Source organism: Cibotium barometz, chromosome 16 (assembly GCF_041138505.1).
Source record: "Cibotium barometz isolate CiBa-2024 chromosome 16, ASM4113850v1, whole genome shotgun sequence".
Lineage (NCBI taxonomy): Eukaryota > Viridiplantae > Streptophyta > Polypodiopsida > Cyatheales > Cibotiaceae > Cibotium > Cibotium barometz.
The window spans coordinates 1,439,388-1,457,383 of NC_141061.1; the positions used below are offsets into that span (position 1 = coordinate 1,439,388).

The 17,996-nt window shown below is 48.1% G+C and overlaps 2 protein-coding genes across 3 annotated transcripts in view; both read left to right on the forward strand.

The window, feature by feature from the left end:
* LOC147630250 (Major facilitator superfamily protein) overlaps positions 1 to 17,996 on the forward strand; it is a 143,147-nt gene that overhangs the window by 51,274 nt on the left and 73,877 nt on the right. The window lies entirely within an intron of this gene.
* Positions 10,732 to 13,973, forward strand: LOC147630252 (uncharacterized). Its single transcript, XM_086810093.1, has 4 exons — positions 10,732 to 12,584; positions 12,682 to 13,024; positions 13,116 to 13,277; positions 13,412 to 13,973. The coding sequence occupies exons 1-4, from the start codon at positions 11,122 to 11,124 to the stop codon at positions 13,826 to 13,828; spliced, it is 2,385 nt and encodes a 794-aa protein (XP_086666219.1). The 5' UTR covers positions 10,732 to 11,121; the 3' UTR covers positions 13,829 to 13,973.

Below are 17,996 nucleotides of genomic sequence, written 5' to 3' on the forward strand. Positions count from 1 at the left end.
GGATACCAACCGGGTTATTGGATAAATCTTCTCAGCCTCTACACACATTGCACATGGATCACACCTCCGGAGCTCCCCACAAAGATGCACTTCTATAGAGATCACTTCCTCACACTCATTGAAGATGGATTCATCCAGCAGCCGGGCTACTGAGAGTGTTCACATGTCCCATGCCATGCAGATTGTGATTGGCCATTTACGGGTTTCATCCCACCGCCTCAGAGTGGAGACAGGTAGAGCTGAGCGCATTTTTAGAGTCGGGAAGCTCATACGGACACCCAGAGAGGAGAGGATCTGCCGACCATGCCACACAGAGGTTGAGACGAAGGAGCATTACATATGCCGCTGCCCAGTATACTATGAGATCCGCGGGAGGTTTCACTGTCTATTTCGTGAGGGATTCGGTCCACTCTCCAGGATCATTGACTTCGAGGACCAACGTTGCTTGGGCCTCTTCCTGCTTGAGCTCCGCAGACACAAGGACACCTTGACAGAGCCTTGGCCCCAGCCACCCTGCCCCCTCCCTCACCAGCCAACCATCACCAGTTTCTTCCGGACCCAGGAGGTGGAGGACACCGACATAGTGGATCTTGTGGACCCTCGACGAGCTGCTCTGGACCTACCTCGCCCGAGAGGAGTTACCTCGGACCGAGCCTCTGCACTCCAGCGTGCCCGACGCCCTCGACCTCTGTCGGCCACGATCACCTCATCAGCTCGAGATCCAGGACATGCTCCACCGCCATTGAGCTACCTTTCCACGTGACATAGTTGAGGGAGACCTCTCGGCCATACTCATGAGCCGCATGCTTGACATTTTGGAGAGTGGTATACCATCTACTCGGAGCTGCTGTTGCTCCCATGTTTTTATGTTCTTAGTATTCCATGATGAGTTTCCATGGACAGTTTTGTATCACCCCAGTGAGATAGCTATGTTTATGTTTTCTTTCTGTTTTATTTTCCATTCCATGGTGAGATATGCCATGGACTTTATTGTATCACTTTGGTCTCATAGGCCCATTGGGTCTTTAGTAGACGCTTAATATATCTTTCTTTCTTTCTCTCTCTCTCTCTCTCTCTCTCTCTCACGAGCTTGGTACGAAGATGGCTTTCTATAGAGATCATCTTCTCCAGCTCACGGAGGATGGGTTTGTGATTAGACCCAGCTACATGGATACTCATCTTTCTCATGGGGTACGGTGTGCTATTGGTCAGATGCGCACATCCTCACACCAGCTAGAGATTGAGACTGGCAGATTCAGAGGAGTACCAGCTGAGGCCAGGATTTGTCAGCTGTGCCAGATGGAGCCAGAGACAGAGTTACATTACATATGTCACTGTCCAGTATATTATGAGATACGAGGCCGTTTTCACTGCCTGTTCAGAGAGGGCTTTGGACCACTTTCTAGAGTCATGAGATACCAGGATCAGAGATGCCTCGGATTGTACTTGCTCGAGCTGCGTAGACATAGAGAGGGTCTCCTGAGAGGGAGGGGATCAGAGAGGGAGAGACACCTACAGAGGCAGATTACAGACTTCTTTCGACCAGAGATTGAGCAGTCAGGTCAGCAGGCATTGCAGCTAGCCCTAGAGTACAGCTACACCAGAGGTACACTGATTGATCGGGCTATAGAGCTGGGGCGGTCCAGGCGCCCCAAGATGAGAGGCCCATCTCGACACCGGCGAAGACTACAACAGAGGATCAGGACCATACTAGCACGGCATGGGAGACGTCCAGTCAGAATACTCACCATGGAGGACATTGAGGATATCCGCCATCGACCGATGAGAGACATCTTTGGATAGTGATGTGTATGATGCTTACCTTTGTTGCTGGAGTTTTCCTCCCAGATGTTATCCATTAGGAGCTCCTGGTACCGTATTTTTCCTCATAGTTGTTTCAGTTTCAGTTAGTTGTTTAGTTGTTTTTAGCTTTCCTTACACAGACATTGTATCAGATCCACCAATTGTTGTAACCTTTTTGGTCTCATAGGTCATTTTGGCCTTTTGAAGACGTTAATATATCATTTCATTTCATTTTCATTTCTCTCTCTCTCTCTCTCTCTCTTTGCTGGCGCCCTACTCACCGCTGCTTGCCCCGTTCTGGCTATGCCCTGCCTGCCACCGCCACCTGCCCTATCATGGTTGCGCCTTGTTTTTCCTTGGTCTCGTGCATCGCGAATTGGCACCCTACCTGCCGCTGCTTGCCTTGTTTTGGTTGCGCCCTGCCCACCTCCGCCTGCTCTCTCCTAGCTGCGCTCTATTTGATGTCTCTGTATTGTGTTCAGATTGTCCGCGTCCCTTTTCCCACCCACCCTTGCTCAGGCCCCCAAGGCAGCAACTAGGGGGATATAGCCACAATGAATCTACAGGAGTTGGAGGCATACATTAAGACAGTGGAGGACAACACTAAGAATTTATTGGGCGAATAAAAGAAGGTGCTGGATAGGGTCCTGAACCAACATGAAAAACAGTTGGAAGGCCTCCACAAGGAGATACAGGGAAAGAACAACAAGATTGAAGAATTGGCAGCACAGGTGAACCACCAGGAAGAGGTGATTCAGATGTTGAAAGAGACCCACCTGCAACAAGGAATGCCAGAGGCTGCCTCAATGACAGGGGAACTCCGGGCAGAAATGGAAGCCCTAAAGGCTACGGTCAAGGACTATACAGTGGAGGAAGGGGAACTAAATATTCAGGAGGGTCTAAGGATTGACTTGGAGCAGTTGAAAGCCGCGAGTGATAAGCTGCGGGAAGAATGGTAGACCACTAAGAAAGACTGGGTGGAGGTGGTGAAGAAGCACAAACCCCCACAGAGCATCATACATGAGACTCTCGAGGAGGAGAAATGTAGGAAGGATAAGGTCCTCCATGTGTGAGTGCGGGGGCTATACAGGTGGGGGCTTCCCCCCAGGGAGGATGCCATGACGCTTTGCCAAATGCTAGGAGTCGACGGGATCGCCCCCCCCCCCCTTTGCAGATACATGGAGGGCTGGCAAGGATATGACACGAGAGTGGCCCCTCATCATTAGATTCCCTGATGCCACCAACAGACATGCCTTCTTAGGCAGGCAGGGCCCTCAAGGGCACACAGGTGTACATGGGAGATGATCTCACTCCAGCACAGGTGGCACACCGGCGTGAGGCGATGGTGACAGTTCATGAGGCCCGCAGAGTAGACAAGTGGGTTATCTACAGATATGGTAGGGTCATTATCACTGATCGTCGTCCCAAATAGGGACGCGTGGTCTATTAGACCAAACACCTGAGGTTAGCATTATGGAACTGCAATGGCATGCTGTGGTTGAATCCAAGAGGCTTGAGCGAGATTCTCACAGGCAGGGATGTCATTTTTTATATAGAGACTCATCGGAGCCCTGAGGGGCTTACCATACATAGTCGGGTATGAGTGGGAGTCGGCTTTCCGAGGCGAGACCCGCACATAAGGAGGAGTACGTCGCTCTGGAGGGGTAGTTGTCCTTTTTAGATCCCATCTCCGATAGATTCTCAGCATCGTCCGAAAGGACGAGGATGCACGTATCTTTGGGTGCGGCTACAGCTTCGCAGTGACAGAGTCATCCACATTGCTGTGTGTTATTTTGCACCACGCCACTTCCCTTACGCCGCACAGCATGGCCAATCACCATACTTACCATTATATGGGGATGTCATGGAGTTCTCACAGGTGGGGGAAGTCCTCCTGCTCGAGGATTTCAATGCCAGGACGGGAAGTCAGCAACAAGTCCCACTACTCGATCTAGATGACGGTTGACCCTATCAGACTAGAGGAGCTGGACATTAGTGATACAGGGCTGCAACGATCATCACAGGACTGTGAGGAGGTCACAGTGTATGGGAGATATTTCTTAGAGCTGGGAGCTGCACCTGGTCTCGTTATCTATAATGGGATGTCCCGATGGCCCTCCTCCGGCGCCCTCACCTCCTTCCCTCACTCTGGAGGTACTAGCACCATGGACTACCTTATGGGATCTCCGGCTTTGGCATACCTCCTCCCTGACTTCTCCATCCTGCCACACCCTTTTGAAGCTGACCATGCCTACCTCTCTTTCACTCTTACCTGCACACCACCCGTCCCTCCACCACCACCCCCCATCTCACATTACACTCGGGTCCTTTTTGATCATGAGCTTGACCTTGTTTACTCCAACCACATCTACCGCCAACTCCAAGATGTGGAACCTACTGTCCCCCTATCCACCCTCAATTCATAGCTCACCACCATACTCCACACATCTACCACTGCTTCTTTCATCTGCACGCGGCGGTCTACCGCCAAGCCACCTTGTGGTTCGATGCCCTAGAACTGTTGGTATGATGACGAACCGGGCCACACGCTCGTGTCTTAAGCATGAGTTACAGATTGGGCAAATCACGAACGCCAAGCACAACGGATTTCTCAATGGTTCACCCAACGCAAGAAACGAGAGTTCTATGCTCGGAAAGAGAATGAGTTATACCGACTTTTCTTAGGGCCGAAGTGCAAAAAGGCCTATAGGAAACTCTGAGCACATCGCCCTCCCACACCTATCACCTGCCCGGACACATGGCACTCCTATGCACGCTCCCATCATATCCCCCATTAGCTACCCCTACCCCCACCACTAGATCCCTGTCCCACCACCTCCACCTTCTTCAGAAAGGTCATGGTCCTCAAGGCCATTGGTAGACTACGCAATGGGCGAGCCTAGGATCATGAAAGACTCACTGTCGAGTACATCTCGCATGCCGATGATACCCTGGCGCCCCTACTAGCCTACATGTTCAATAGAGCCCTTTGTGAAGGATTTCCACCCTCTTGGTCCACCAACACTATCACCCCCATCCTCAAAGCCGGAGATCCACTTGATCCTAATAATTATAGGATGATCATGATTGGCCACACATTGGCCAAACTCTATGGATCAGTGCTAGAGGCGGAGGTTAGTTCATTTGTAGAGAGCCAGGGATGCAGAGCCTTAGGACAGGCTGGCTTTCGGAGGAGCTATTCTACCCTTGACCACATCTTCACCCTCCGTGCCATCACCGAGGAGGGTAGAGCACGACATCAGAGGATTTATTGCTGCTTTGTGGATTTCCGCAAAGCTTTTGATACTGTACCTCGAGCCCGCCTCCTACACCGTCTACAGGAGACTGGAGTCCCATTTGACATGGTTTGGAGCATCATCGCCCTCTTTGAGTCCGTCACCGGACGAGTGAGAGCCCCAAGAGGTACATCACAGGAGATTTCCAGCACTATTGGGGTGAAACAGGGCTGCCCTCTATCACCCACTCTTTTCGGCCTCTACATTGATGAGATCTTGAGCTTCATTGATGGATTAGGTGGGGTTGTTCCCACACTGGCAGGCATATTGATCCCCATACTAGTTTATGCAGATGACATCGTCGTCCTCTCAGACTCAGCCGAGGGGCTTCAGAGACAGTTGGATGCCTTACATGACTTTTGCACTCAACGGGACCTCTCTGTTAACCTTGGTAAGACCAAGGTAATGGTCTTCAATACCTCTCGCCCCTTCACATCCACATTGAGCTTCACATATAGAGGGGATCTTGTGGAGATTGTCTCATCCTATGTCTACCTGGTGTCACTTTCAGTGGCCCACGCTTTACCATGCTTCCCGCAACACATACCAGAGTGACGCGGGGATATGTAGCCTTGAGCTTACTTGAGCGGCAATGCTTCCAGGTGTAGGCATATGCTCACTTATGGTAGTGCTATGTGTGAACAGGGCTTAACCAAGGGCACTTTTTTCCATGTGGTTTTTCCCCTTGGATATCAAGTGTGAAAGGACACTCTACATATACTATTTTGTACTTCTATTGTCACGACCTTGTGTTTTTCTCTGGACAGCATGCAGGTGTGCACGGGGACATGGTGGACAGATTTTGATTTAAAAAGGTTTTATAACCTTTGGTGGTCAAAAATTAATGTTATAAAGGTTTTAAGCCTTGGGAGGCCTCTAGGCAATTTATAGAGGCTACTCCACTTTTGGAGGCCCACGACTCTCTTCTCTCTCTCTCTTGCTTTTGGGGAGGAGGCGTGCATATTGGCTGCGTGGAGAAGAAGAGAACCACACATGCGTGGAGAGTACCCCTCTAGAACTGCTGGTCGTACAGAACAGGCGGCTGGGTACTGTACGGAACAGGCGGTTGGATGTACAGGCAGAGCTGACGACCAGGGTACGGGTGCTGCAGGTTCTGACGCCTACTGTGCAGGATTGGCTGGCGGCTGGTACAGGCAGTAACTGCAGGCCTGTACAGACAGCAGGTACAGTCAAGTACAGAGGCTGTACAACAGCTGATTCAGGTGGCAGCTGCACACTATTTGGTACGGTTGGCTGCAGGTGTTGACCTGTACGGATAGGTGGTGCAGGTGCATCGTACAGGTGGCTGCACGTTGATTACTGTGCGGGCAGCGCATCGTATAGGCGGCAGTGCATCTCACAGGCAGCCAGGTGTGTGCTTTTTGGAGGACGCTGTGTCTTTACAGAAAGGAGGGGCTGGTTTTTCATGAACATAGACATCATGTCGATGGCGTTCAACTGATGGAACTTTCAGCTTCTCTTTGCTTTGGTTCGGGACTGTTTTGGAAAGGGTTTATGGACTGTTTCGTGGCAGTGCATGTGGCTATGAACATGGGCAATGCTCGGGACTGTTTTGAGATCAGTTTGAGGACAGTTTATGGGCTGTCTTTGTTAGCTATGTACTTGGGTTTTTAGCTGCAAGTACAAGTCACTTGATTATGTTTCTTGGCAGGGGAGTGAAGCAAGCTCGCATGGCTGCGTGCTCATGGAGCAGATTGTTTTCTTCCTGCTAGAAAGGAACAGAGGGACCTACAGATATGGGCATCTTTATGTTTCCTAATGTTTCATGAGGGAACAGGTAACTTGATGTATGCCGTTGTTGGCCCTGTTGTTGAATGGTGCTATGAATGGTTCTGTATGGAAACAGGACAGAAGTTTCAAAGGGAAACAGGCCTAAGGGTTTCATGTGGAAACAGGTCGTAGGTTTCTCGAGGAAACATGTTTTTGGGTTTCTCCAGGAGATAGGTCACATGCAGGCAGAAGGTACAGGAATGGACACATGTTTGGTACAGCCTTGCTACTGATTGGACAGGGGATACCGCTCAGCCCTCGGGCGGCACCTTCATCTCCAGCCGGCGGCGATAGTGCGCCAAGAACCACCGCCGCCCAGCAGCGCCTATCCGCCCACCTCCGTCGCTGCTCCATTCCGGCCGCCCCACCGTCGCTTCTCCGCTCTGGACACCGTCGCTGCTCCGCACGTGCCCAGCTGTCGACTCCAGCCCGTTCCGGCCTCCTGGCGACTTGCCTGCGACCTCCGTGCTCGCCCTGCGCCTACCGCCTCCGCCTGGCCCGTTTGCTCTGCGCGCCGCCTCCGCTAGGCCGCTGTGTACGTAGACCCCGTGTGCTCCTCCTTGTCAACTGTGCAGCTCCGACAACTCCCTCCAACGGCCATCTTCACCTCTGCACGCTTGCGCCTTGCTGTTGGCCCGTCAACATATGCGCCTGTGTGCTCCCCGCCTAACACCTGCTTTACACATGCTGCCCTTGCCTAAAGGTATTTCTTTGTACACATTTTTATTCAAATACAAATACAAATTTTGCAGCCATTTCTGGGCAGGTCAGATTCAAACAAAATTCTGGGGATTTGCCAGAAGTTGTCCTGTGCCAGAAAAATTGCAGGTGGTGCCATTCACTTTGTTTGGTTTGGAATTTGGGGGTTTTCAACATTGAGGTCAAAATCAGCAAATTGAGCCTCTTTCAGTTGCAAAAAATTGGGGCTTTTGTGAAAATTGGCCAATTAAATGCACATTGAATCTATTGGAGTGCATAAAAATTGGGGATTTTCAGATTGGAGCACGTAATTGGGCATTACAGCTGTGATTTGTCGCGTATGTATACACATTGTGTGTAATTGGACAATTTGGTGCAGGTTTACACTTGCTTTGGTTTGCAGGCATACATTTGCACAGGACATTTGGTTGCCTGGCAGTGCACATTGGTGCTTGGTTTGCTTGCAGGTATATTTTGTTGACATGGCACAGAATGCTACAGATGTATTTGGTGTGCTCACCCAAGAGGACAAGTTGGATGGATCTAACTACTCCCTCTGGAGTTTCATGATCCGTAATTTGCTGGTAGCCAAAGGGCTTTTTGGGCCTCGTGTGTGGTGATGACACACGCCCACTTACCATACAGCCAGCCACGCCTCAAAGGGGAGGTGCTCAAAGAGCTCCTAATGTAGAACCTGCTCCCACACAAGAGCAGAAGAGATGGGACTCTAGAGATGCACAGGCCATGTCATTGATACCCTTTCAGTGAACAGGACTATTATTCCGCACATTCGTTCTTGCAAGACATCGAAGCTTGCATGGGACACATTGGAAGCAATGTATCAGGTACGCAACGAGGCAAGAGTTGCGTACTTGAAGAGGCAATTGGATCTTCTTTCTATGGATGAGGGTGACTCCATGGCAGATCATCTCACCAAAGTGAAAGATTTGCAGGAACAATTGCTCAACATTGATGAGGTTATCCCAGACAGACAGATGGTCACCAACACTCTTCATTCTTTACCACCTTCGTACTTGGGCTTTCACACCTCTCTCAACCTCTCAATGAGAGGAGGTGGTGATCCCGTCACTTTTGAAGAGCTGGTGGGTTTACTCTTGCAGGAAGAGCAAACAAGAGCAAACTTATCGAGCAACCGTGGTGGAGACAAGGCATTTACAGCCAAGGATAAGGGTAAAGCAAAGAGCTTTAAGCATGGGGGACAACAGTCTAGCAAGGCTGGTTATGGACAGCCCTCTTCTGGTGGTGAAAAGTCTGACAAAGGGGATGCAAACAAGCCCAAAAAGAAGGGTAAATGTCACTACTGCCATAAGCCTGGACACTACATTAGTGAATGTAGGAAGCGGATTGCAAAAGAGAAAAGGAAAGAAGCAGGCAATGCATTAGCATACTCTTCTGATGACAAAGCACAGTAATCAGCTAATGTAATCCAAGAAGAGCACACTTTTTTGGTCACATGCACTAGTGGCACACCAAGTGCTTCAGACACTGATATGTCTTGCATTGCATCTGACAGACAGAATGCATCATGGTATTTTGATAGTGGTGCTTCGAGCCACATCACTTCATGCAAAGATGTATTTCAGCACTTGGTTTATGCTTCAAATGGCCGCACTGTATCATGTGCAGATCATACCACATATCCAGTAAAGGGAATTGGCAATGTCATACTTATTGCAGCCAATGGTGCCAATATATGTATAAAAAATGTATTGTATGTTCCAGGGATAAAGAAAAATCTGCTCTCCGTCTCAGCCATAAACGACCAAGGTTTAAAGGTTGAATTTGAAGATGGAAAGTGTTTGGTAAAAGACCCATCAAAGGGTTATGAAATAGTCACTTCTGGAACACGATACAAAGGCTTGTATAAGCTGGACAGCTGTGACAAGCGTACTTATGATGCAAATACAGTGGCTGTCCACACTCTTGCTATGCATGATGCAGAGCTATGGCATGCTCGTTTTGGGCATGTAAATTTTCAGAGTTTGATGCTTTTGCAGAAGCATCATATGGTTGATAATATGCCGCCTCTTGAGTCTCCACCAAGACATGTATGTGAGGGGTGTATTTTGGGAAAGATGCAACGAAAACCATTCCCCAAAGATGGAGCTGTTAGAGCTGAAAGTAAATTACAGCTCATACATAGTGATGTATGTGGTCCAATGCGGACACCATCCATAGGAGGGCATCTTTACTTCGTCACATTCATTGATGACTACTCTAGGTTTGCTTGGGCTTACCCCTTGAAAGCGAAAGCAGATGTGTTTACATGCTTTCGACACTTTGTAGCAATGGCTGAAAATATGTGTGGATGTAAAGTCCAAACACTCCGCTCAGATAGAGGTGGAGAATACATGTCAAATGCATTCAAGGATTATATGCTTCAAAAGGGCATCAAACACCAATGTACTATGCCTTATACACCGCAGCAGAGTGGTGTAGCTGAAAGGAAAAATAGATCTCTCATGGAGATGGCAAGATGCATGGTGAAAGCACAAAAGTTGCCTCACAAATTTTGGATGGAAGCTATAATGTGTACGACTCATGTGTTGAACATGTGTCCAACAAAAGCTTTGAAAACCATAACACCATTTGAGGCTTGGTATAGCCGAAAGCCAACAATGGATTACATGCGTACATTTGGGTGTTTGGCATATGCACATGTGCCAGAACAACTCCGAACAAAGCTAGATGACAAAGCAATGAAATGCATTTTTGTGGACTACAGCAATGAGAGCAAAGGATACCGTCTTTATAATCCAACTACACGAAGGATTTTTGTCAGTAGAGATGTGGTATTTGCTGAAAATTCAGAACAGCCCATGTACAGCTTGTATAAAAGTAATGATACAGGCATACAAGCAGGGTTGGGTCAGGTACGCGTACTCTTGCATTTGAGGCGTTCTAAACGTACGTACGTTTTTGTACGTACGGAACGTTAAGGGCGTTTGCTTTTTTTTTTTTCCACGCGGCGGTCTCTTTAATGCTGCGCGTCGGTGGTCGTTTATTTGGGGCGGGGCTGGGCTGGCCGCCGCTGGGCTCATTAGCCTTATTATTTATAAGGCATGGCCCAAAACTAAAAGTAGAAAAAAACAAAAAAAAAACGGGTTCGGCGGGCTGCAGAAAACGGGCGCTATTAAAAAACGAAAAAAGTAAACGGGAGAGAGAAAAAAAAAACGGGAAGAAAAATGAAAAAAAAAACAACGCGGCCAGCAGCGCGGCGCACACACACACACTCAGCAAGGCTGCAAGCAATCTCTCTCTCTCTCTCTCTCTCTCTCTCTCACACACACACACACACACACACACACAAACATGTCACACACACACTGTACACACACACGACTGAAGGTTGAATAATCTCTCTCTCTCTCTCTCTCTCTCTCTCTCTCTCTCACACACACACACACACACACACACACACACACAAACATGTGACACACACACACACACGACTGAAGGTTGAATAATCTCTCTCTCTCTCTCTCTGTCTCTCTCTCTCTCTCTCTGTGCCATGGGCAAGAAACGACATGCCTATTGGAAGCTTCACACACTCCAAGATGATGAGAAGAGCAACCAATGGAGATGCCGGTATTGTGGAGGTGACTTCAAAAGTTCAGTTACTCGCCTCATCTCTCATGTATCGGGTCTCGGTGGCAATGGCATTTCAGCTTGCAAATCTGTGCCACGCGACATAGCAAATAAGGTGATAGCCGAGCAAAATTTGAAGGCTTCACAGGGTGCAGCCATGGCAGCTGAAGACGAGGATTTGTTGGATCCTCTTCCTCCTCGAGCTGCATTTGTTAATCGAACGGCTGCTACAGGATCCTCTAGTGCAATGGGGCAGCCTAGTAGAAAGAGGGCAAGAGTAGAGGAGAGCATTATGGAGGAAGGTGCAGGTTCCGACATGCATTGTGATAGTTCTTCTAAACAGCAGACCACTCTCCCATCTCGCATCTTTAGCACCGCATGGGTAAAGGAGCGGCAAAGGGTTGCCGAGATAGAGATTGCACGCACACTTATACAATGCAATATCTCCTTCAATGTGCTTCGCACGGACCAATGGAAGAAGATGGTTCAAGCAATAGCCGCTGTGGGTTCGTGCGAGGATTGGCACGGGGTCGAATACAAACAAATGAGGACACGCATGCTAGATGAGGAGAAAGCCAGGATAGATGTGGCGCTGCAACCAATACGGGACAGCTGGAGAAAGTTTGGATGCACCATCTTGTCTGATGGATGGGCCGACATCCGAAGGCGCCACATGATAAACATTCTTGTATCATCATGTTTTGGCACCTATTTCTTGCGTGCGGTGGATGCTGGTAAGGCAGGTGAGAGTGTTACAGCTGAATTTATATATCAGCACATTAGGCAAGCCATCATAGAGGTGGGTCCAGAAAATGTTGTACAGGTGGTCACTGACAATGCCTCCAACTGTAGGAGGATGGGACAGTTGGTAGAAGGTGAGTTCCCAAGCATTGTGTGGACTCCATGTGCTGCACATTGCTTGGATTTATTAATGGAGGATGTGGGGAAGCTTACTTGGGTGCAGCCAGTGTTGGCGGATGCCAATCGCATCACCACCTTTTTCAGAAAAAAACACAAAGCATTGGCGCTCTTTCGCAGCAAGAGCCCCGGGCTTGATATGGTACGGCCTTCCAAGACTCGATTCGCTTATGCATACATGGTCTTGGAGCGTTTGCAGAGGCTCCATGATCCTCTACAAGCCACTGTGGTTGATCCAACGTGGAAAGATCCACGACATTGCAATTCAGAGCCTACAAAGTATGTCCAACGTAAGATCTTGGACGAGAATTTTTGGGAGGAGACAGCAAAGATTGTCAAGTTGCTGAAGCCGCTCTTCTTTCTCTTGCGCATGACAGACATGGAGGGATCTACCATGGGTCTCCTCTACCACATGTTTAGGAGGATGCGGCTAGAGATTAGCCGGTCCACAGTGGTGTCTCAAGACAGGTAAGCCATTGTCAAGTGCACGTCACATGTTTATCGCACCAATCATTTTAAATTGCTCTTATTATAACTTTGGTCTTGACTCTTTTTTCCTCTCTAGAATTAGAGAACTGAATCAGATTATAGAGACGCGTTGGGAGTACATGTCTCGCCCAATTCATGGCATGGCTGCACTGCTTCATCCTCTTTATCGAAAGGATGAGACCATAAGCAATCCAGAGCTTCTTACCATGCGCGACATGTACTTGGAGGCAACCTATCCTCAGGAGCAGCAGTCAGAGGTAAACAACTCCATGGTATCCTACATGCATAGTTTGGGTGCCGCTTTTAGCAGAACCTCATGCAACAAGGAAGACGAGGCAAAGGCCCCGATTAACTGGTGGTTGATTTATGGTTATCAATCATTCCAACTCCAACAAGTGGCATTGCGGGTCCTCTCTCAAGTGAGTGACAATAACTCCCTAAATGGAATTTGGAAAACGATGTGTGATAATAAATAGGTTTTGATTACTTTAAGACTTTTATTACTTGTAGGATTGTTCAGCTGGTGCGTGTGAGCGTAATTGGAGTGCCTACTCTCTTATTCATACAAAGATCCGCAATAAACTCAAGACCAGCCAGTTGGAACGCTTGGTTTATTGCCGAGCCAATCTTCGATTGGTTCAAAATCTTAAGAAACTTGAGCATCCTATGCAGGTGACTGATTGTGTCATAGAGTCTAGACATTAGTATATACAAGTAACAATATTATGATGCATGCAGCTGCCAGCATTTTTGGCATGCCATGGTCACAGACAATTCGCATTGAACATGTTTATTGTTGTTGACAGGTTGATCCTCTATCTCTGGAGCACGTTGCTACCGCAGAAGAGGCGCAGACCGCATTGAGAAACGAGCAGGAGGAGATAATTCGCCTGTTGCACAGAGAGCTGGAGAGTATAGACCGCAGGGTGACTCGGGCTTCTTCCAGGGCGTATGACATTGAGCCCAGTGGTGATGCGCATGTTGTGCAGTCGAGCGGGCGAGGTAGACGAGGCGCTCGGCGCGGGACTCGTCGAGGACGAGGACGACGCACATCTACCACATCACATGCGGAGACATCGACAGTAGCTACAGAGGAGATGCTAGATGATCATGAGAGAGTACCCTATGTAGAGCCTGAGTATGATTCTGATGGGAATGTCCTTACCGATGGAGACGTCCCATCTGATTCAGCTTCATCATCAGGTGTTGATGATGATGAGTAGCCTTTGCAGGACCTAGGTTGACCGGGGCACTTTTTACTCTCTTTAGGAGAGGTTTTTTCCCCCGTGTCCTTTGTATCGGTTTCTTTACTTGTAGCGCTTTGCGCATGCTCAGAGTTTCTGTAATCATGATTTTACCTTATGTTCATTTGTATCCTTCTTGAATCTCTACTCTTTCAATGTTCAATGTTTAAAGTTTAAACCATTCAAAGTTTATGTTTCATGAATGACATTCAATGATATGTACTAGTGGATCTAATTTATATACATATTATATTGACGCACTTTACGTACTTTTGCTCGAAGACCGTACTGTACTGCGTACCGTACCCGTACCGTACGTATGGACCTACCTTGCATACAAGACATGTTTGATGGACTTTTACCCATTGCAATTAGGGGGGATTCAGATCAGCCAGCCCCTACACAAGAAAATCCTCATGTAGAACATGTGGAACAGCCAGCCATTCAGCCCCCTTCTATGGAAGAAGTGGAAGATCTTGTCAGGGAAGAGCAAACAGCCATAGACACAACTAAGTCAGTGCCAAGATGGTTCCTGAAAACTTTGCAAGAAAGCAAACTTGCAGCTTCACTCATAGGTAGAACAAGGGCTAGTTCCAGCCATGCTTTGAATATACATCGTGGGGAGTCTGGATTAGCAATGGGTGGTCTCTTTGATTCAGAAGAGCCTTCTTCTTATGAAGAAGCACATGAGAATGAGCATTGGTTGCAAGCTATGCAAACTGAAATTTCTTCTATCATGAAGAACAATACATGGGATCTTGTGGAATTGCCTAAAGGCAAGCATGTCATTGGAACAAAGTGGGTGTACAAAGTCAAAAGAAAGTCTGATGGTACTATTGACAGGTACAAAGCAAGACTTGTGGCTAAAGGCTACTCCCAGAAAAAGGGAACAGATTATGAAGAGACTTTTGCTCCTCGAGAATGACCACAATAAGATCAGTGATTGCATTGGCTGCACATAAAGGATGGAAAGTGCATCAATTGGACATCAAAACTGCATTCTTAAATGGGGATTACAGGAGGAAGTATATGTAAATCAGTCCATTGGTTTTGTAGTTCCTGGTGAGGAACATAAAGTATGCAGGTTACACAAAGCATTGTATGGGTTAAAGCAAGCTCCAAGAGCTTGGTATGATAGGATACATGCTCATCTAACCAGCCAAGGTTATGTGAATAGTCCAGCTGAAGCACCTTGTATGTGAAGAAAACCGATGCGGATATTCTCATAGTCATCTTGTATGTAGATGACATGCTCATTACAGGTACTAGCAAAGCACAAATTTCAGATTTGAAAGCTGATTTGAAAGCTGAATTTGATATGCTAGATTTGGGGCCTTTACACTACTATCTCGGCATACAGTTTATGCATACAGATGATGGCGTTGTTATGCAGCAAACTAAGTACATAAAAAGTTTGCTAAAAAGGTTTCACATGGATGAATGTAAGCCCATTTCTACTCCAGTAGAACCAAGTGTACGGCTTACTATGCATGATATTGGAGAGCCTTTTGAGGCCGGCATTTACAGCCAGGCAGTGGGATGTCTCATTTACTTGTGTAACACGAGGCCAGACATATCTTTTGGGGTGTCTTTGTTGAGCAAATTCATGCACAGCCCAGGCACAAAGCATTGGCAAGCAGTCAAACGCATTTTTCGTTATCTTAAGGGTACCTTGGATCTTGGCTTGTTGTAATCCAGGGGGGGCAGCTTGCAGCTTTATGCATACAGTGATTCAGATTGGGGTGGTGATTATGATACCAGGCAATCCACCAGTGGGAAATGTTTTTTTCTTGGCAGTTCATGCATATCTTGGTTGAGTAAAAAGCAACCCATTGTTGCCACATCTACTTGTGAGGCTGAGTACAGGGCAGTCTTCACAGCTACAGTAGATTGTGTATGGTTGAGGAGACTATTGGCTGATCTTCGTGAGTGTCAGTAGACACCCACCACCATTCTCACTGATAGCCAGAGTGCTATGGCCGTGGCACGAAATCCAGTATTTCATGCACGTACCAAGCACATTGAGAATCATTATCACTATATCAGAGAGAGGCTACATGCAGGAGGGGAGATCAGTTTATCTTACTGCCCTACACAGGATAATGTTGCAGATATATTCACAAAGGCTTTACCTCAAGAAAAGTTTGAAGCTTTCCGCAAAGCTTTGGGCTTACTCTCATACAGAGAGTGATCTGCTACCTTGTACAGCTTCACACTTCCACTACAGGGGGGATTTGTAGGCATATGCTCACTTATGGTAGTGCTATGTGTGAACAGGGCTTAACCAAGGGCACTTTTTCCCATGTGGTTTTTCCCCTTGGATATCAAATGTGAAAGGACACTCTACATATAATATTTTGTACTTCTATATTATATGGATGTGGCACACATGCAAGAGTTGACTTGCATTTTGTGGATACCAGACTTTTGGCTCTCTCTCTCTCTCTCTCTCTCTCTCTCTCTCTCTCATTTCTGTGTGTTAGCTTCTCTACCCTGCACCTAACCCTGATGTGCAGGTTTGTGTGTGTGAGTGTGTGAGTCCGACACCAACACCAGGCACATTTCCAAGAGCCCAGGACGAAGGGCTTGCTTTTTGACACCCTCGTCACACCAGCCTTGATGTTTGGAGCAGCTTTCTGGGGGCCAGATTTATCCGATGAGGATTGGCAGTGAGTTGACAGCCCCAGGTCATGATGTTCTCCCGAATGATCCGCAGAAAACCATCAGTCCCACACCAGATTATCTAGGCAGAGTTTGCTGCAGCCCTGATGGTAGTGGAGGCACTATTCCAGACAGTCACATACCTCCATCGCATCAGTCACATGGATCCCCACAGGTACCCGAGGCTTGTCCTGGAGTCCTCCAGACAGCTAGCACTTGAGGGGCACTCTGGAGTATGGCATGCACTAGTTTCCACTTGGTTCTCAGTATATGGGCTTCGCATGGACCGCCTACCCCCCCCTTCAGTATAGTTTGGACTCCCCTTTTCTCCGGCTGTCTCACGAGGATATCAACCGGGTTATCCGGTTAGATCTTCTCAGCCTCTACACCCATTGCACATGGATCACACCTCCAGAGCTCCCCACGAAGATGCACTTCTATAGAGATCACTTTCTCGCACTCACTGAGGATGGAATCATCCAGCAGTTGGGCTACTTGAGTGTCCACATGTCCCATGCCATGCAGATTGCGATTGGCCTGATACGGGTTTCATCCCACCGCCTCAAAGTGGAGACAGGTAGAGTTGAGCGCATATTCAGAGCCAGGAAGCTCATATGGAGACCCAGAGAGGAGAGGATCTGCCGATTATGCCACACACAGAGGTTGAGACGGAGGAGCATTACATATGCCGCTGCCCAATATACTATGAGATCCGCGGGAGGTTTCACTGTCTATTTTGTGAGGGAATTGTTCCACACTCCAGGATCATTGACTTCCAGGACCAACGTTGCCTAGGGCTTTTCCTGCTTGAGCTCCGCAGACACAGGGACACCTTCTTGAGAGAGCTTCGGCCCTAGCCACCCCGCCCCCTCCCTCGCCAGCCAACCATCACCAGTTTCTTCCGGACCCAAGAGGTGGAGGACACCGACAGTGGATCTTGTGGACCCCCCATGAGCTGCTTTGGACCTACCTTGCCCGAGAGGAGTTACCTCGGAACGAGCCTCTGCACTTCAGCGTGTCCAATGCCCTCGGCCCCCCCGTCGGCCTCGATCACCTCATTAGCTCGAGATCCAGGACATGCTCCACCGCCATCGAGCTACCTTTCCACGTGACATAGTTGAGGGAGACCTCTCGGCCATACTCATTAGCCCCATGCTTGATATTTTGGAGAGTGGTATACCATCTACTCGGAGCTGATGTTGCTCTCATGTTTCTATATTCTTAGTATTCCATGATGAGTTTCGATGGATAGTTTTGTATCACCCCAGTGAGATAGCTATGTTTATGTTTTCTTTCTGTTATTTTTTCCATTCCATGATGAGATATGCCATGGACATTATTGTCTCACTTTGGTCTCATAGGCCCATTGGGTCGTTAGTAGACGCTTAATATATCTTTCTCTCTCTCTGCTGTGCCGGCAGCCTGACTATTTTGTCGTGCCAACAGCCCCACGTATACTGCTGCGCACAGGCTGTTCACAGCCACC